Source organism: Athene cunicularia (assembly GCF_003259725.1).
Source record: "Athene cunicularia isolate RWA chromosome 3 unlocalized genomic scaffold, athCun1 chr3_part1, whole genome shotgun sequence".
Lineage (NCBI taxonomy): Eukaryota > Metazoa > Chordata > Aves > Strigiformes > Strigidae > Athene > Athene cunicularia.
This window is the reverse complement of record NW_020799097.1, coordinates 66122472-66143525: the sequence shown is the minus strand read 5'-3', so window position 1 is coordinate 66143525 and position 21054 is coordinate 66122472. Positions and strand designations below refer to the sequence as shown.

At 38.0% G+C, this 21054-nt stretch overlaps 1 protein-coding gene across 3 annotated transcripts; it reads right to left on the bottom strand.

Moving 5' to 3' along the window:
- Positions 1 to 25: 25 nt before the first annotated feature.
- Positions 26 to 19548, bottom strand: PEX3 (peroxisomal biogenesis factor 3). 3 transcript variants are annotated; one of them, XM_026844446.1, is made up of 13 exons: positions 19488 to 19548; positions 12561 to 12692; positions 11081 to 11162; positions 8743 to 8769; positions 7386 to 7429; positions 6076 to 6200; positions 4671 to 4737; positions 4517 to 4571; positions 4091 to 4247; positions 3074 to 3144; positions 2144 to 2266; positions 935 to 1031; positions 26 to 523 (listed from the first exon to the last, which is right to left on the bottom strand). In XM_026844446.1, the coding sequence occupies exons 1-13, from the start codon at positions 19531 to 19533 to the stop codon at positions 440 to 442; spliced, it is 1110 nt and encodes a 369-aa protein (XP_026700247.1). In that variant the 5' UTR covers positions 19534 to 19548; the 3' UTR covers positions 26 to 439. The 3 variants fall into 3 exon arrangements, with proteins under 3 accessions (XP_026700247.1, XP_026700249.1, XP_026700248.1); XM_026844448.1 differs by lacking the exon at positions 19488 to 19548 and adding an exon at positions 16904 to 17022; XM_026844447.1 differs by lacking the exon at positions 8743 to 8769.
- Between the last annotated feature and the right edge of the window lie 1506 nt (positions 19549 to 21054).

The window sequence follows — 21054 nt, the reverse complement described above, 5'->3', positions numbered from 1 at the left end:
AAAACAAAAGAGGTTTCCTTTACAAAAAGAAAAATTTGGGAGGCAAAAGAGGCCATACTTCATTCTGGTACTTTGTGCTATTCTTAGATCACTAGCATTTTTCCAAAACTTACACACCCCAGTCAAATAAATGGGTTTTTTGGTTACTTGTTGTAATACTGCCACCACATGCCATAAAAATAATCAATTGAATTATGTAAGAGTTTAACCACTTTTTTTAATAGAAAAGTCTTTAAATACAATGATCTTTCAACAAGAATATTTAATAGGTGTCTGAAACAGAATTTTATTAGAACAAATATGGGCTCACTCCCTTTTTTTCAGAATGGTCTTTTTGCTGGTCTACCACTCCTACACCATTATAAAATTAACCCAAATCTCATCAGTAGTCACAAGGGATTTGTTATAAATACAAGATCTATTTCTATAAATGTGCATTTCATTTCTCTAGTTGTTGAGGGGTACTAAAAGCTTCATAAACATTAGCAGCAAAATCTTTCACTTGTTCCATCATCAACAGGTCCTGGAAGAAATTTAAAAAATAAATTTGCTTAATCACACATCCACCACTATTCTGGTTTTGCTGCAGTACATAATTCAACTGAGACAAGCACCTAGCACTCCCACAGAGATGTAACTCAAACTTCTTGCTTTAGAAAGGTTTATGAGCAGAGCTGTAAGTAGAACCAAGTCAAGAGACCTTTTTGTGCTCCTGCAGTTTAGCAGAGGGAAGAGGTTCTAGAAAGATAACATTTTTGGAAGATACAAAACTTACAAGTTAAGTTACCCCAATTGTTTCTAGGTTGGGTTTGGTTTTTTGGTTTTTTTTTAAAGCCACTGAAATTAAACAGAATGAAGTATGTTATTAAAAAGAAATATACAACATTAATTTCAAAATTTTACTTGGGATATTTTAAATAAGTAAGGTTCTTACCTGAACAAAGTGACTGGGTGTTTCACTGCATACTGAATGGATCTGTCCATTTATTATTGGAATTATCTTGGCTAAAGGAAGACTGACACTGGAAAGACTAGAAAAGAACAAAAGATATTGACCTAGACCTGCTCTAACATTAGTAAAGCCACTTAACTGTGATTATTACAATTCTAAATAATTACTACTTCAAAAGTAAGAGTTTAAAGTCAGCAAACTAAAATGCACAGCTGAAGATTTTTTTCCCTATCAAGTCTTTCATTTAATATAGAGAAGTACCAAAGCAAATGTCTGTTCGTGTTCCTATTACAGTTTCACACTTGCTTGTCACACAAGAGGAATACAGTTTAGCCAGAGCGTATATGTAAACAGTTGTTAGAAGTGCCGGTCTTCAATCTCACACTATTTCAAACTCTAAGCCAGGCTTAGGACAGACAGCCAAGTTACAGCCTTTGGGATATTTCAAGTGACAAATACTATACATTTAAATAAAAACCAGAGCTATCAGTTATTAAAATAAACAAACCCAGTTGTTATTCTAATATTTTAGAAATCATATTTCAAGGATCTGAACTCAGCTTTTGGATTTGTAACACTCTCACTGCACTGTTTAAAACCAAAGCGAACTTCAGAATGAAAACTGTTTTTAAACAGTCTTCTAGGAAGAGGCAGAAGATCCATAATGTTAGTATCTTTCTTTTCCAGCATACCTGCAAAGAGCCTAAAGCTCTGCAGGTGCTTTGGCTATGTGTATTTGGAGAGCCACAGTACTGGCCACCTTCCTTGAGAATGCAGTAACTGCCAGTCAGAGACTGGGGTGGACAGAGCTCCCTGCGGGGGAACACCCTTTTGCTCACTGCCTCCGTCACTACCAGTGGGGTTAAGCCTCCTTAGCTGGAAAGGCAATCTGCTTGTACAGTGTTCAGGGAAAAAGTGAAGGGATAGGTCTTCTGATTTCTACTTTTAGATCTGCAGGTGATGGTGGGAGATACCTCACGTAAATTTCATGGGTGGGAAGAAACATGCAGTACTCCTTGCTGTCTACTTGACTGCAGTGAGTAGACTACATTTATTCTTGAAGAGCAAGAAGCACAATTATTTACAGCATGAGAACTTCAAGTAGACAGGAAAATCAATAGCCTTTTTTGGAATTCACTGTGAACTGAAAGCATTATTCACATGATAACCACAACAGAAGTAAACATGTACCTATGTACAGAGCCATTCTGAGAGAGGTCCTGTTCAGTGGGTCGAAAAAACTCTGCCATATTGTCCAGCAGTCGACTGAATCCTCTATTTAAACATGTGCTCAATACTGTACTGAAGTCTGGACTGAAAAAAAAAAAAAGGTTTGATTCCTGTGACTTATCTTTTCAAACTAAAAAACTCTGCAAGTATTCAGTGCTACGATGTCCCTCCTGTAAGGGAAGATGTATGACCCAAACAAGAGGCCATTAGTGTAGCCACCTCAAGAAAGACCAGCTCCCCAACAACTCCACAGCAAACTGATCAACAACCTAACTTTACCCTAAGATTATTAGAACCCAGATAAATCTAAAGCGTTCCTCACTTCTCTTTCCTAGTAATACCATAGAAGGGACTTATCCTTAAAACACCCCAGATTACTAGCAGCTAAATTGTAAGAGTAGTTTGACATTTGGCTCAATTCCCTCATATTCAATGTGTACTATAGAAGCCTCACTTCAGTAGCTTTCTGACAAAAGGATGCATACAACCACTCTCAAAACCATGCATTAAAAATTAATTCTGATAAGCCAAAACTGGTGCTTCATTTTATCAAAGCAAGTAAATCCAGTAAAGTTACCTTTGATTTACCCTGCTTTAGCAGAAGAGAAGTACTCTTCTGCTCCTGCATAACTACAGAAAAGGTGAGGAAGAGACTGGAAAGGACACCCTGGTAATTTCATTAAGACAAGATTATTTCTTATAAATAAGTTTCAGAGCTCTCAACTTTTGAAAGTCACAGCCAACAATTAATGAATATAAAAACTGAATGCAGCAGAGTGGTTGCATTTCACACATGAAAGTTAACAGCTTTTTTTACATGAAAGTAGTTGTCTTACATAAACAATAGTTGTTGGGAGAAATTTAATATGAATACAGGTTATTTCTTTATACCTTTCTAGCATATCTCTAGTTTCATTAAGTAATTTAATTGTAGCAATGTCTCTTTCTGTGAGTCCAAAGGCCTAAAAAAAGCAAAGACAGACACTATTTAGTAAGAAATCCATTGGCAACCGTAAGAATAAGAGTAGAAATAGAGGAGGTCTGTACCATGGAATTAGGCCAAGATGTATAAGTCAAATCTAGTTAAAAAGAAAAGATCTATTGTTGTAAATGAGATTTTATATAATCTGTATTCTAATTTTCCTTTTAATGGTCTCTGTAGGGTTTGTTGTTTTTTTATTAACTAAAAACAGTATTAGCAGGAAATACAGACTAATTGAGCAGAGTATTTTTTCTACTTCAGACCTCCAAAACTGAAATAAACCCTGCGTATCAGCTTGAGTTAAAGGGATAAGTGCATGTAGTCACACACCAAAGCCCAAGTTTCTTCTTTATACTAGCATAATACCAAGTTAAGAATGAGTTTTCTCCAACCTGTGGTGTGGATGGAGACACACACCTTTAAAAAATTTAGGATATTACCTTGTTACAACTGAGATCAGATACACCTTTCTCTTGACTCCTGTTCATTTTCCAGCCCAAAGCCTCAAGGGACCAGCATACCAGCACCTTCTTGTGCCATCAGCCAAGATGTGACAGCCGCCCATGATGGCTGCTGGTACACAAGTGCAAGGCAGTGCAATTTAGCTTAGGGCTGAGTCAAGCTGCACTGCCTTACAGTGTACGTCACAGGCTAAAAGCAGTATCTGGGCTGTGTTTCTGAGCTTGGAGCTGGCATTCTGAGGACAACACTTGTTTCAATCAAATCTGAAGAAAGTACAACTTCACTTTACCTTGATTAAGGAGATAAGGACACTTGATTTACAATGGAAGAGGCATCACCGTTTATGAAAGACATGGATGCCATGGTACGAGTAGAGGACTGCTATGTACCCTTCCCTTCCAAACAACAAACAGACAAAAAACTCAGGATGAAGAAGGGTAAATACAAGAAACTGAAACAAGTACCTGGGTAGCCAAGGGGTTTTCTTCATCTGGCATCAGGTAATGACATAAGGGAGAGTAAGGTACAGTCTGATCTGAATCTTTATGTTCCACTACTTCCCTGATATCTTTAAGTTTCTGTTCCAGCTCCAGAAGAGATAGGGTGTGCTTAAGGGAAATACTGGGGGAAAAAAAAAAAAAAGACTACAGTCTTGATTGCAAAATGAATAACAATGCTTTGTTCTCCTACTGATAACATGTTCACAAGCAACAGGATCCCAGTCTGCTATATTGGTTTGCACTGGCAGATGTAGCCTGCTATAATAAAAACATTGTTTTGGAAAAAGTCAGTACGCCTTCCTTTTTTTAAATTCTAGTAAAACTCATTGTTTTGGAACAGTCATCACGATAAAGATTAATATCTAACCACAAAGAAATAGAGGCTCTTACCTTCCAAAAACTTTATGCACAGCTTGTTTAACAATAGTTATTAGTTCAGTCAGTCCTAGAACAAGAAGTTTCAAAGTTATTCCCATGATCTGCTCAAGTCTAGAAAAAAAGCAGTGTTTTGTTAAGTGTAGTTAGCTTATAATAAGCATCATACCATCTCCTAAAAGGTGCTGAATACTTGATAAATATTGCTGCTGAACTTCAGGAGGAGCTAGTGGTGTCTGTGGGCAAAAAACAATGAACAGTTCTGTGACAAAGCAACAGTAGAGAACAATGCAAAAAATTTCAAACCTGTTGCAACCAACTTCATCTTTATAATACCCTACAGCAGATGGATTCCCCCATTCTCACGTAACTCTGTAGCTTCTGACTCTTCCTGCCATCAACCCATGGACCTTCCGTAAGTCCTCTCGTATTCTTCTCTTCAGTGCTATACAGATCTCTCTTCCATTTTCAGCGGCACAAAAAAAATCTTTCATTTTTCATTCATATATAGGTATGTCTCTTAAAACTGCATTGCAGATGAAACTAGACCCTCCATCACACCAAAAATTAAACCTAGTGGAATGGGATATTTACGCTCAACCGTAACAAAAACCCATCTGAGAGAAAAGCTTTCAAGAACCGAGACAGGATCCCAGTTTGCTCCAGTGGAGTGCCTCAGATTTGGCCCTGTCAACCCACTTCTCTGCTGGAAAAATACCAAAAAGGAAACATGTTTCTAGTCCAAACTCATCTTGCCCTTTTAAAAAAGCCTTTGGAGGTTTTACAATATGAAGCACAACCTCCATCAACTCTGGCCTCCCTAATGAAAGCTTTTGTCAGACCTGCCTTGACATGCTGTTCTTTGACTCTCAGCAGGAGCTATCACAGGGTTCATACGACAACTAATCAAAGTCTGTATCCATTATTTTAGTTGAGCCATCCAACAATTTGCAGATCTTACTCTGTACCACAGGTACTTGCTTACTATGGGATTGGTCTATTTTTATAGAGCAGTGACAGATAAGCTACATAAACAAAACCCAAGTCTTCTACCTTGCTTGGCCCCACCAACAGACATTTAAGGTAGATGACCACCTGGTGTTAAATAGTCAAAATTTCAAAGACAACATTTTTCTTCTTTACCTAGGAAAATTTAACTGGGGGAATTAATCTGTGCTAGGGAGACCTAAGCATTTATATCCATTTGCATACACATTCTGGATCATTCACAAAGTATTACTGTTACAAAAAAATTAAAGCAAAAAACCTATTTTATGTTGGTGTTCAGTTATGAAGTAACTTTCCTTAAGCAATACAGATGCAGACAAAAGGTATTCTTCAATATTGTAGCATTTTGTTAAGCAACACTGTCATCAAATCATCAAAATTTAGAGGCTATTAAAGCACATCAATATACCTTACTTCCAGTAATGCTTCCACATCTCCCACTCTTATAAGAGCTCTTGGTTTCATTCTAATATTCCTAAGGTATGCCCTTTTTATCTCTCACTAAATAACCCTTTCACTTCCAAGAAAGTGAAAGTTTTACCTTTGAAATAAAACAAGAAACTTACTGTGCCATTTTTGCAGAGTGCAGCATTATCTAGGTAGATGTAACCGCCAATAATATTTAACTGGACTCGCAAAAGAACCACTAGCATACAGGTACTATATACAGCTACAATGCTTCTCGTGAAACCTTGAAAAGAGACAATAAAATAACTTCAAAGTCAAAGAAGTAAGGGTGAGCCAAGGAGGGAAGAGTGCTCTCCAAGACTCAAGAAGTGCTGATGATTTTTAAATACACACCCATACTTCTCTCATTGGTTGTCGTAAGACACGCTTTTACAACACATACCCAAGGTGGTCACATCTAATGTGTGCTGGAACTACACCTAAAGTGTCCCATTTAAAGTCCTCTATTAATATCATTTTGCACATTACACGAGTTATTTTGGGAAAAAATAAAAACTATACAAGTAGCTCCAGAAGGAAAGTGGATGTACTGTCAAATCATCTTTCTTCATTAGGCCAGGAAACACACAGTATGTTAGCCCTCATCATGCAATTAGGACACAGAAGGAATAACAGTAGCTTGGGAAAAAAAAATTACCTAAGACAGGAGCAGCTAGTATCTAAAGAAAAGAAAATTAAAATGAGCATCAGCTACCAGCCACTAGGCAACAGAGGATGTGTGGAAGAAGTGACATGAATAAATATGGATGAGTACTGAGTAGCAAGAACATGGGAACAAAGGAGCTGGATCAAAAGTAGGATCTGTAAAGATGTTGCGAAAAGGAGAAGCAAAACCAAAAGGAAGTAAGGACAAAACCAGGGAGGTGGTGGGGATAACAAATGGTACTAAGGAATCAAAAGCAGTAAAAAGCACTCAGTAGTATTTCACTGCTAATTATCTGACGAACCATCCTTCCTCTCCACTGCTTCCATCAGCTGATAAAAAGATGAACCAGAGGGTTCATAACCACTTCTATGGTGCTTCTCTCAAACAGGTTTGACAAGAGGAAATTGCTGGCCACGTAAGGGCCAGCCTACATTTCTGATTGATATCTTCTCTTAGGTTCAGCATAAAACTTGCTGAAAAACTAGTTCGATTTTTCTGTGATGACACAGAAAGTTCTCACAGTTTTCTTGAGCAGGGTAACATGAAGGCCAATAAAGCTCTTCACCTTTATCTCTGGGCTTCTACCTTCCCTTGGGGCTACAAAAAATTCCTTCATGAGAAGCTTTACCATGTAGTGTGTTACACTGTCTTCATATCTACTGAAACAACACCACAGTGTTAAGTGTGCATTTTAAAGGGTGTGAAAGTAATTTTAAATTTATGCTAAATATTATGCAGATGGAATCTTTCATTTCCACTTACTTATTATCTTTAAATCCTCCCATATTTCTAACTTGTTTGCTGGCCTGTGGGAAAAATAAATGGAAATATTAAACATTTAAAAGTATATTGTCCTTGGAAATTAATAAATATGTTAAACAAAATAGCAGTGCTCTAAGGCGAGCTCACCGAGCTACTGTAATTATTCAGGTCAGATGTCTACATTGATTTGCCTTGTTCAATTAAGTACTATATAAACAATACACTATGAAGTCAGAGAAAAGATATTAAAACTTTAATGTATAAATATAGTATTTAGTGATGTCATTATACACATATTATGAATTTAGAGTTACTATGCTGAGCGGTCAGAAAAAGCCCACTGATGGTACGAAGCAGTCTTTTCTAGGACCTCGATCATCTATAAATTTAATGTAGACCCTCAGTTCAGTAGGGCTTCCTGTACCCACCTGTGCAAAATAAGCACAGGATCAGAATTTCTATATCCTACTTTCTTGCAAGATTTACCATTGCCCGATGTGGTTTGAAGTTCAGGTTTGATCATCAAAACCCCAAAAGATCATGGCCATTTGTGGAAAAGAAGTCGTGCACCATCTACCCAAATGCAAGTTGATTTTATTTTTAGAGGTGTGTTTACTTTTTTTATGTGACCAATCCCTAAAATTTAATATACTCTGCAGTCAAGAGAGCAAGACTGTTGATTGCATAGATACACCTGAACTGCCTAAGGTACGTTGCACATTTATAACTACTATCCAGACGTAAAGTTAGCAACATAACAGCAGTATCAGAGGTAAGAGCAGGCTAACCATCCAAAAAGTTTCATCAGCCATTCTTGCCTATTAAGCACTGTCAGTAAAGAATGGCTAGTGTATCTCTATTGTGGAAGAAATATACTGTGGAAGTCACTCAGAGAAACGTGGGTTTTTTTAGGATAGAAATTAACACTTAAGTATTTAGGGCATAGTTCAGATTAACCTAGACTTTACAGTAACCTAGTTTATAAAAAATAATACACTTTTCACCAGAAATCATCTCTCTTTACAGGCACAACACGTGCACTTTGGCATTAGTTTGACCATTGTATCACTTAAATAAACAATGAATTTTTAAGCTTGCTGCTACCAAATAATGCGAATTAACTGATATAATAAACTATTATGTCTACAACTCCCAAAAAAGTAGAGACAGATTAAGGAAAGGATAGTTGGAAGAGATACAAGGATCCATGGCACACACAAAACCAGTTTACTTCTCTTTTTGCAAGCTAAATCAACAGTTTTAAAAGCTGTTCTAAAGCAAAACAAAGACAGTTAAGAAAATACAGTAATATTTCTATGGATAAAACACGCAACAGGACTCAAAACCATATTGTTACTTATGAGTGGTAAGTTTTCCATGCCAACTGAAGAGAAAGAGAAGCCAATACATCAATGTCAGCCAACTACATTTGCACCTATTATGTCAAAACATTTTCTAGAGCTCATGCTTACAGTTCTTCCTCACAATGTAAGGAAACAGCCAGGTAACAGTTTAAGTCTGTAAGTATTAAGCCTAACAGTGGAAATGGATTTTTCAGTCTTCATCTGCTGCAATTTACTAAGACCCAGATGCTACTCAAAACTCAACTTTTATTTCGCTTTTATTTATTTGGAAAATCATTGCCTGCTATGGAAGCTAAAAGCAATGCAAACAAAAAACAGAGGTTTGGAATAAAGCCAAGTGCTGAATAGGTGGGAGACACACAACTTCCACAAGTCTACAGCAGCAGGTACTTCACCTCATCTCAGTCACATTGCTTTGAAAAAAGGAGGACAGACAGAGCAAGAACACGTGTGGTCTTGTGTGCTACTCCTTCTTTAAAAGTTTTCTGGAAGACTGAAGACCTCAACCTGCTTACACCCCCAATCCACCACTGGCCATCCCAAATTACCAAAACAATGTAAAAAAGGCTTGAATTTAAGGAAGTGAATGGACTTTAAGTTTATGAGTTTACCTAAGCCATTAATGGGATATATACCATATTATAGGTTATGTAAGAAAAATAATCCATCTTCAGGAGTGTTAAGAAAGGTAGATCTCCACATCTACTATTTTGTACATTCAGGGACAGCACTCAAAGGTCTGGAGCCATTTGAGTCATTTTCTCACATGGTAGTTGAAAGAAAACAAATCTATACCTCCATGTGTAGCACAAGAATGCAGAACTTCTTCAGAGACTCACTTCAAAGCGGAATAAGCCCTGATGGCTCACTCCATGATCCATGCCTTCCCAAGCCCTTCTCTACATTATCAGTTCAAAAAGTTCAAGCATCTAGTTACAACTTCTTCAGCATAAGTCATAAAAGGAAGCACTAAGGCACAAACTCCGCTGTAGGATACACCCTAAATGGACATCCATGCTTCCAGGACATTGCATGTAACCAGCATTTAAAAAAAGAAAATTTGTTTTCAGAAATACATAACAATAATATCAAAAAGTCTCATCTCCGTTTTCACTGGGATTACTGGAATTTGGAAGTGTGTCACTGTAGCCATAAGCTGCTTCAACTAGTCAAACAAGTTAGAGACACCAGATATATTTTGATAGAAGAATGCATGCTACAGAGAACAAACTAAGGCACTGTATGCCCCAACCACTGAATAAAGGATTACAGACCTTTGCAAACTATTTTACTGCACTGTCCAGAAGACAAATCTGGTGATCCACAAGATCTCTTTTTCATTCAGGTTAATTTTTCACTGAGTAAAACTCTTACTATAGCAAATTTATTAAACAATCCATTAAAATTAACTTTTCCTAATTTCTTGTTATTTGCGGTAAATAATTTCAATTGCAAATTCTCAGATAATCCATTATAAAAACATTTTTCAGGCTGTAATTCCCACTTTAAATATTACATTCTGTTGCCTTGTGGGAGTTTTGTGACTGAAAAGACACAATGATTGCATAGGTAATTATTAAATGCTAGACAGCTGAAGTTATAGCTATATAAATAAGCTAGTGGGAGGTAAACTAGAAAGGCAGCCTAGAGTGAGCCGGTGTTAACTGCCTACATAACACACTCACTCCATGCCAAATGCCAAGCATCTTACTCTACTTTTAAGGTATGCTATTACATGCTTTATGTATTTAAAAATATGCTATTTGTTCCTGCAGTTACAAGGCAAGCAAAGGTGTTTTCTGACAGGGAATCATCCCTCTTAATGTATGACATGCCCCTATTTGTTCTGCTTCAAAGAAATAAAAAACCCAAACAACTTATAGCTTACATCCATTTGCAATCTCATCTTGGATGCTTTCTACTACTATTCATGTCTGACCTTGATAAGATTACATAGATATTTTTACAAACACAATATCAACAACTCAGTCAAGATACTCTGTCCTGTTTAAGAGAGGACTAGGCCCTCTAAGTACTTTTATCTGCCTATCTTATAAGCACTTCAATAAAAAACATGGCTCTCACTGAAGCATCTTAAAGGAACTATTATTTCTTGAACTGTTTGGAAAATGCCAGCCATACCTATCAAAATACATCTAATACAACACAATATTTCAATAGTGATTTCAAAATACTTTAAGACTAGTGACTCAATGGGACACCGAAGCAAAATCCTGCATGCTTTCTACGTTATAAATATATAATTTGAAAAACCTCTTATCTTGTGATCAAAACAAGTGATCTTTAACACAATTAACAGAACAGTCTTACCTATTTTTAAGAAGAGATGTGAGACTCTCAGAATTTAATTGATGCATTAAGGCATCCCTCAATGTTGGAAGCATTGACAGCACTGTTATTGAAAGAAAAAAGAAAAAAATCTGTCAACATAAAAAACCGCATCACAAACCTATCCCCTGCTCTCACTCGGTAGCTGCTATACAACATAAATTCCATTGCTCAAGAGGCAAAGCTGAGAGGACAAACAAAATAGGAAACCCTGGGAGTACCCAGAAGTGCAGTTGCCTGCATGCTCTTAGGAGCTTGGATACAGTGCTGCCCTTAAGTGGCTACATGTCTTTGTTGGCTCCAGCCGCAGATGTGTACTCACACCTTGCATATGTGCAGATACATGCCTTCAACGCCCCAGAATAAAGTCTGGTGAAAATCTACACTGTTGCATTTCTCCAAATAAAGAGGAAAAGCTCTGAGGTTTGTTTTTATCCCAGCAACAGATCCAAAGAAAGGTAAGTTTTAAAAAAAACCCCAAGAAAGCTGTTGGGAAAAAATCCTTTACTTTCAGAATATTCAATGTCCAATCTGCTGTTATATGATGGGAACAGGAAATGGAAACCAAGCATGCACAAAACATAACAAATACTAAGAACAAAATATGAAAAATCTTGACAACAGTGCATGCTGCCAGACAGAAGATACTTTGTACAATGAAAGGCAAAGGAAAATTTAGTCCTTTCAGTAAAATCAATCCCAGCACTACAAATCGGAAAAAGATGAAAATGAAATACCAGGGTATTTCACGTCAGGGTAAACACAGTGCACCAAAAGCATCTGCAGCCACCCAAGAAGCTATTACAAATTTCAACAGGAGAAGACAATGCTGCTCAATTAGTTTCATATAAATGGTTTTGAATGGCCTGCATTTACAAGAATGACAAGGATTCTGTTAAACCCTACCCTACTATCTCCTCTGCGGAAATCCAAAGACCAGTACTGTAATATAAACACTTCAACTTTTGCTCCCCAGCTAGTGAGGTACCTTTTAATTGTTTAAATGTAGGGGACTAATGGGCTGGTGCATCTTATCGGTAAGTAAAAATTACCCACCAAGCTCTGTGTAGCTTACTAACAATGTGCTACAGTAAAATAATCCTGCTGTAAATTCAGTATTGTTTGAATCTTGGTGCTGTTCCATACCTCGATACAACATGCAGTTTAGGGCAAGACACAGAGTCATGAAGTGACAAAAAACCTGAAACCTGCATGTATGTTTGTATGTATTATAGATGGATATATTAAAACCATGGGTTAAGATGACCCCTAGAAATCCCTTCAATCTTCTGTTCTGGAGATTCTGTTTTTACTATGCAGAATTACTCTATTTGTGTATTAGTATTTAATTAATATTTTGAATTCACCTACATTTCTTATGCTTCTTCCATACTGCCACTATATAGTATAAATCCCCAAATAATTCCACCTATCAAAACCAGTAGCTGTTTCCTTATCTTACCTGTCATATTGCACGTCCTCTGATTACTTTCAAAATGATACTGCCTTCGTGCTTGGGCAATGTATTCTGCTGCCTCTCGTTCTTGGATTTCTCTGATTTTCTTCTGCCCATATTTTCCCAGTAAATAGACTCCTACAGAGAGATTTTCATATTACAAGCTGCTTTAAAAATGTGACAAGGGTTCCTTAAGTCTGTTTTAGTTTTAAGGGTGCACAGAAGCTTTTTGGGGATATGCGAGTCTTAAGTATTTTAATATTGACAAAGTAATACTCAGAAATGTTTTCAAAATTAATTAAAATGTGAAGGGTAATGACTTGAATCAGTATAAAAAAAACCTTTTTGAGAAGAAGTATCTTGAATTTCAAAGAAGGCATTTTTGGTACTACTGCAATGTGAACAACCAGTATTGAAGAGAAATTGAAGCAAATATTGGGAAGAGAAAAAATGTAGGGTAACAAAAACAAATTATAGAGAAAAGAAATTGAAATGCACAGGTCTGGAGATGAAAATTTAATTTATTTTAAAGGATATCACTCTAAAATTAGCTGAAGATAAAGATAAAACTAAAGTCTTAAAATCACATAAGCGAAAAATGTTATAGACCAACACTTCCTCCATTTGGTCCTGAAACTTGTCTGTAGTGAGAACCTTAGCTCTGGTGGGGTTTGACTGTGGCCCTCTTATTTCTAACCAGGCCTAGTTCCTACTCTCCAGTCTCACTCTTCTCCTACCCTTGAGGATCTGATCATCCCTCATCACCCTCACTATGAATCACTACGTTTCCTCCTCTCCCAACATTGACCCCTTTGCAGTTTCCCCCTACTGCTCTTCTCACACCACCAGGGGCTCAGAGATCTGTCCAGGCTGCCTGCAGCCCTCTTCTCGTCTTTCCTCATCTCCATTTCCCTTTCTAAGCCATTCCTCATGATACCACTACATCTTCCAGAATTACCCTCAGCGCCTTTGGCCACAGCAAGCTGCTTTGCATTAATTTCTCCCCATCCACCCAAGGCTTCTCATAGCACCTCCTATGTATCAAATTCATCTGATGCCTCCTGTATGCACTGGTAGCAGCAGTTACCTATTCAGGGGCATAAACAAGCTCTTCCCATGTTCTCTCATGAAAGAAGCTGAGGAAGAAAATACGGAAGGAACAAACACAAGCAGAAAAGACTGTTATACAAGTTATCATCTCCTGTCCACTGGGGAGCAATCCCCTAAATACTGAAACCCCTCTGCAGACTGTCAGCTCTGACTCTGTCAAGTCAATAATGGTACACAGAAGAAAGAATATCAAGTCTATTTTTTTCTACCAAGCACTTTCCAAAGTCATAAACACAGAGCTACAAAGTTTTCTTCAAACCAAGGGTTTTACATTTCAAAGTTAATATCTGAATGAACAAGGCATTTAACAGTTGCTGGATGCTGAAAGTTTTAAAACTATTTTTACAAGGCTGATTCACAAAAAAACCCCAAACAAACCAAACTCCCCAAGATTTTGAATTCCGCTACATTTTTTTGGCCATTAAAACTTTTCAATACATTCTCCAAAACTACCATCAGTATTTCAAAAGGCTTTTCAACTTTGTGCCCCAATATTTATGGTTGAAAAAAAAAAAATCTGGCTATTCATATCAGCATTATGTTTCCTAAATAGGCAGCCACAAGCCAGACAAGTTTGGAAAAGCCGCAGTCACTTCCGTTTATTTCCCAAAAGCCTCATAAAATAAAAATGGGGAAGTCACTCTTTCTTGCTTCAGCCTTTAGGCAGACTAACCATTTGCCATGTAGAAGATTCACCCCATTAGATGCAAACTTTAATATTATGGTTCCATATACATAAAATGCAATTTCAGCACTGTAAATTGTTAATCAAAATGAGACTTCGTAAATAACAATTAGAATATTTTTCTCTAAAAAGTTACCAATTCTTGCTGTCAAGAATATATATTTAGAACACAACTATCAGGGTACTAATTTTTTTTTCCAGTTAACATACTGAAACAGCAACAATTTTTTTAGTATTAGCAAATAATTTTTGAACACAAGATTTTTCCAATCATTTTATCCCATCACATTTTTCACATTACATTCACAGTAATTTATCCAAATGACTACTTTTGTTTATTTTTTCCCCTTAAAATAAGTCCTTTAACTCCAGGTTTTGAGTCAGAGAAGACCTAACTATAAAGAAAAAACCCTCTTCCAGAACATACAGAGGTAGATACACAAGCAATTCAAGAAGAATCATGTGCATGCCCTTGAGCGATACGCTGGAGTAGCACCTTTATAATTAAGCCTGAGACAGCTAATTTCTTAATACTCGATTGTTAAAGCTGTGTGATTACTCTGTAATAAGAGCTGCTGTGCCCCATGAGGGTACAAAGTTGCATTAGCAGTCACCCAGGTTTAACAAGGAGTTTCGACAAAACACTTGTCTAAAATAATGCAACACTGGCTACTACTAGTCTTATTTCTCCCCACCGCCCCTGAACTAAGCCATGACTTTGACCCACCACTGACCGATGTTATTTACTTCGGTATCATCCTCATCTTTTGCAACACAATGCATTAGAAGTTAACCAAGGCAAAGGTTACACCCTCTACATGGCTTAAGCAAAATCAATGAACAACAAAGAAGTTGCCTCTGTTACTAACAGCATGGCTCGTTGTCAGCTTTGTGGCAGTAAACTTCTGCCCACTGGTCACTCCTGGCTGAACTCACAGCCTCTGCAAAACTCCCGTTTATGGGATATTTCAAAGAGCTGCCAGCCTGGGAGTCGGTCTGCCTGTCTGTTCGCATATTACTTTAGAACCACTGTGTGCACCTACACTGATACATGTAGCATTAATTCAGGAGACTTGAAAACAACACAGACTTCGAAGAAGTCCAGGCTGAATGCATCACATGAAAACACTGTCACTCAAGAGTTGGAAGCAGGAGCAGAGAAAGACACATCCCAAGAACTGTCAAGTCAGCTAAAGTGCCTGTAGGAAATTACACCAGCATTTTGAAGATCCCTGCTGTTACAAACAAGCACAGTGAACACCAACTGTTTACAACAGCTAATATAACTTGATTTTACATCTCAGTATGGGATAGGAGGTCTGCAAAAAGTGGCAGCAGCAACATTTTACTCATGTCTGATTAGCTAAACCATTGTACCAATGGAACTTCATACTGAATCTTTCCCATACATTCCATACAAAACCAGGAATTAAGAAATTCAGCAATAATGAGACCGCCCAAAAGATGATATCTATCTAGACCTTTTTCTGCCTTCATTAACATGTGAACTATACAAATAACACTTCTGATTCACAGAGGGTTCAGAAACAGAGGAGTGATACAAACTAGGACTACATTACCCAATAACAGACCCTTCAGGTACAAGGAATCTCAGTGAGGGTCTTGAACTACAATTCATTCTGCTTTAAAATTGATCTACAATGTGAAATGTATTTACATCTGTATTGCCTGTCTGTGCTGGTTTGGGGTGGGATAGAGTTAATTTTCTTCACACTAGCTGGTATGGGCTATGCTTTGGATTTGTGCTGAAAACTGTCGATAGTACAGAAATGTTTTTGTTATTGCTGAACAGTGCTTACACAGAGTCATGACCTTTCCTGCTTCTCACCCTACCCCACCAGCGAGGATGCTGGGGGTGCACAAGAAGTTGGAAGGGGACACGGCTGGGACAACTGACCCCAGCTGACCAAAGGGATATTCCATACCATGCACACCCTGCTCAGCAATACAACTAGAGGGGAGGTTGGCAGAGGGGCTGCTGCTTGGGGCCTGCCCGAGCATTGGTTGGTTGGTGGTAAGCAACTGTCTTCACTTCCACCACTTGTCTTCCTTGGGTTTTATTTTTCCCTCTGTTATTCCCCCTCCTCCTTTTCCTTACTTTTTTGGGGTTTTTTGGTAATTATTTAAACTCTTTTTATCTCAACCCAAGTGTTTTCTCACTTTTACCCTTCCAATTCTCCCCTCCATCCCACAGAGCGAGGGTGTGTGGGTGTATGTGAGTGAGCGGCTGTGTGGTACTCAGCTGTTGGCCAGGGTTAAACTACAACATTGTCCTACAACACTGAGAACACCCAGGGACTACAATACCCATATCCTGTGGAAGCAACAGTTTGATTCATCTGTTAACAATGACTTGAGATAAAAGTGCTCTAATATGTCTCTGTAGCCCTCTTCGGCTGTAGCACTGTATAGTCTATTTCCATCTAAATTTAAGTAATGGAAGTAGCTTACAGGATCTGCAGGCTCTTGCATATTCATGCCAGCGGCCTCAAATAGGTAGAATATTTCTCATATCACATAACTTACGGCTTACCTCTCCCTCAGCCCTCTCCTTTCTTCACAGGTAGAACAGAATGATGACCAGAAGGGTGGGATAGGTAATGAGGAGGCATCAATTTCAAGAAACCTCTTTATAACCTTATGTAACCTTTACCCTCACTGCCATACCAAGCCCTGCATCAACTGACATACAACTGTCCCATTATGGTTGAAAATTACATTTAAAATAGGCAGACATCAAAGCTTTATTCTCTCAGCACCGAGTCCCACCAAAACCTATTTAATGCCCCTGCCCTCAGTCACAAAACAACTTTCTCCACTAAGCAGACAGACTTCTGAACTGAAACATTCATTCTGCAAACCAAAGGTTGCACAGATGAAATTGAGCAATAACTCATTCACCACTGAAATCAGAACCAAACATTGCAGACACACCCTAAACTTGTTCTTCTGCAGTGAGAGAATTTCAACAGTGAATCATTTAGTAATATCCATTGAAATATGTCTTCAACACTAAGCACTGAGAAAGAAGCCACTTTAAGGTAAATCTACCTATCCAACAAGAACAAGTGAACATAATAATCCTTCCAGCTCCATCATGCTAGCTCTCTTTACTTTAAATATGTCTAGTGGGTCTGATCCCAGATCACTAGCTTTTGCTCACTTGAAGAAATTTAAATCTATTTAGTATGCAATTTACTTTATACTGCTAAAAGAACAGACTTCTGAAGAAAGGGTCTTTGCTAAATTGAGGTATTCTCAACCCTGCTTTATGGTTAAAGAAAGATTATGCCTATTTCAGTTGCTCTTCCCTCAATTTGAGCTCTTACTGTATCTTCATACGCAGAAAAATCTGTTGCAGTGTTGAGATTGACAGAAATTACACTAAGCATGACAGCAACTGATAACGCACAAGGAACCCATCTCAGTAAACTGAGGAAAGGCTACTAACCGACTCAGATTTTGGTGCTGTAATTCTTCACTAACACAACACTGATATAACATTGTATCAGTAATAATGTAGAGACTCTTCTGTCCTGTCTAACGAATCATTAAACACTCACATTAATCTCTGACCATGTGCCAGTTAGAGACTTAAAATCATTAAACCCTGTGATGTCCCATTTTCCTTGTTACATCCTCCTTCCCAGAAAATGCACCTACAGCTCTTAAAAACCAAAACAAAACAACACCAGAGATATAGATTCCAGTCTCTGGTATTAAATCAGCAGATTTGGATGCTTTTCTTAAATCATTCAGCCACTTCCAAATATTCTGTCTTCAAGTAAAAGCAGCAATTTAAAGTTGCATTCTACCTTTCAACGTTAGGCAGTATTTTTATGAGGAGAGTCTGCTGTGGATCTGAGAGTCCTGATTTATTAGTGGTGGCATTACCATAGCTCCTAGAGTTATTTTAAGGTCTGATCCATAACTAATATGGAGATGGCCAGAGCACTCACAATTCAGCTGCTGAACAACTGTAGCGCAGCACTCTGCAGTAAATCCCTCCAACTCCCAGGCTGCTCTAAAATACCATCGTGCAAGTTGCAGCTGGTAGCAGTTCAGATGTTCTCCTGCTTGCAGATGCCCCGTTTACTACAGAGTCTCAAATACAAAAAAGCAATTTTCTACAGAGTCCTCAAATACAACACAGCCTGAGAAAACAGGTATTTGATCCATGCTGCAGGCAATGACAGCACTGTTCAATATTTTCAGTCAGAAGTTGAAATGCTTGTTAGAAGAGGAACATACTAGGTGGTTTGTTTGTTTGTTTTTTGATTGTTCATACTTTAAATGACTTTTAGTCCCTGATTATTCTTTTAAGTGTACTTCATCCAGTCAGTAGCATTTTAGTGAAAGTGACACTGTTCTGTATATAAACAGCACCAATCATCAGGAAAAATCTACAAATTCAGTGATATTAGGATGGCTCGCAAGCTGGCAGAGTGTTGTTTACAAACGATGAATTTAGGATTTCAGTCTATAAGGACTACCAAGAGCCACAAGCTCCCCAGTATCTGCTTTTCCCACTTGGACACTGATCCACATTTACTAGCTCACACTGGGACAATGATGTTTTTACTATTCCCATTTGTCTGCCCACCACTCACAAAGGCAGTTGAAGGGGAAGGAGAACAGCTTGCAGGTTACATGCTTGTATATTAAAGTAAATGTTTACTTAACATGGTGGGCTGTAAGTGTGGTGGTTCAAAAACTGGTAAACAGTACATTCTGCTGTAATTGCACAGTCAGAAAACCTGCAGGTGGAGAAGGGGTCCGACAAGTACTTCAGTAACCATCATCTAACCTATTATAGCGTATTAATTGCCACTCTTTCAAAAAATGCAGAAGGAATTAATGCAAAAGGATGCAGAGGACACACAACCAAGGCAAGTCAGAAGTATATACAATTCACTTTCACAAGAGACCTCACCTGAGTACGAGACAAACCGTACTGCAAAACCCCTGTAGCCCTCTGAATATCTGACTGTTCAGACACGTTCCAGTGGGTATAAACAAATAAAAACTTTCATTAGCAACTCTGTAATATTTAATTCTGTGTCACCTACATAAGATAAAAGTACATCTGATAACTGAGCATGTAGACATAGCTGTACCTTTTGAGGAGTATTTAATGTTCAGCTGCACAGATATGCACTTCATTATTATACAGAGAGAGAGATCCAAGGTGTTCTTTAAAATCCAATACCAACTAAAAATAACCCTATAATAACTTCAAGAAACAGAGGAGCTTACCAGACCATAACCATCCTACAGGATAGGCAAGAGCTTTAACAGAGAAAGAACAGCTTGAATAATTACTGTAAATCCTCCTCTCCACTAAAGTTTTGTGTCTGCAGTTGGTTTGTATTTTACAATTCACCTCGATGCCCAAGTCACTTTTAAAAGTGCAGGCTTTCAGCCTTCGTCCTAAAAATAATAATACAAACGTCACCCACACTTTGTGCTGTGAAATGCTGTTTCAGACCAACACAAGCACCTGTCGTAAGAACACCCAGGCAACTCGACTGACTCCCTGTGTTTTAGGACTTTCAGAGACGACTTGCAGATTTTCCCCTCTGCCTAGGGGAAAAAATCCCCCTGCCACCTGAGCTCTCCCAGAACCGGTCAGCGGGTGCGTTTTGGGTGTCACCAGTAAAGCCAGGGTCTGCTCCAGGCCTCCGCGGAGCTCCCTGCGCAACAGCCCCCCGCCCACAGCGGCGGCACCGCCGGGCGCGTCCCGCCAGCGGCCAACTGGAAGTTTTGTATAAATGAACCTGATTCCAGGATATGGCTGTAATTTATATTAGATGCCTCATCTGAAAATATAATAAAAGATGAAAATGGGTCTTTTAAGCTTAAAAATGTAACAGTGAAGATGAATCATGATACTAATTTGTGGTACAGGACAATCCATAATGTATTAAGGTAATTCTGATACAACTCAAGAAAGCCAGATGACAGAGAAGTGAGGTATCTCAAGTTACATCAGTGTAAACACTGTGGGGAAGCAGACACCTCTTAGGAAAATTGTGCCAGAGTTACTAATGCTGCATAGAAAATCACGTGTTAATAAACAGGCAGAACATAGCTGATGAGGCTGATAAAATCAGAATGAACTTAAAAATATTAGGAAAGCCAGACTTTTTTGATGTTAATGTCAGGGTTGTCTGAAATTTTGTACTTAAATCCAAGTAGCCTGGATTTTAAAAACAGTAAACTGTTAAAATCTTTGAAAGCCAAGCCTTTTTTCAATTTCTGTTTAGCTCAAGTTTCAATTCTTTTGTGGCTTAATTTTCATAAATGCTTATATTATAGTGATTGGAAATGCTGGGTACTTAGTGCTTCTAAATTTTGTCTCAGATACTTAATTGCTCCATATAATCTAAAAGAAAATGTAAGCTTGAAAGATGCGCTTGGTGGGAAATGTGAATGCAGGAAATTGTTTTCATTTTTTTCCCAACAATTTCTGGCATTATTTAGGAACAATCTGGGGGAAAAAACAATCCCTCTTGAACCATTGAGGCAGTTCCAGCAGACATCATAAATTTGTCAAGGTCTGTTTTAAAACTAATTTCTCGTCCTACCTCATATTGGAGGACTTTTCTAGAACATCATGCCTCAGATGGCTACAGAACATCTGATTTCCAGTTGTAAACTTTTTATGGTCCATTTATAGCTTTC

What these genes read in the sequence shown, in the direction of transcription:
- PEX3 (XM_026844446.1), bottom strand. Translation starts at nt 19,533, where the DNA reads ATGAAGTGCATATCTGTGCAGCTGAACATTAAATACTCCTCAAAAG. An exon ending in GGAGGATTTAAAGATAATAA is followed by an intron (nt 6,201 to 7,385) that starts GTAAGTGGAAAT and finishes TCTCTTTTCAAG; the next exon opens with GTTTCACGAGAAGCATTGTA. An exon ending in CACTCTGCAAAAATGGCACA is followed by an intron (nt 4,738 to 6,075) that starts GTAAGTTTCTTG and finishes TTTTGCCCACAG; the next exon opens with ACACCACTAGCTCCTCCTGA.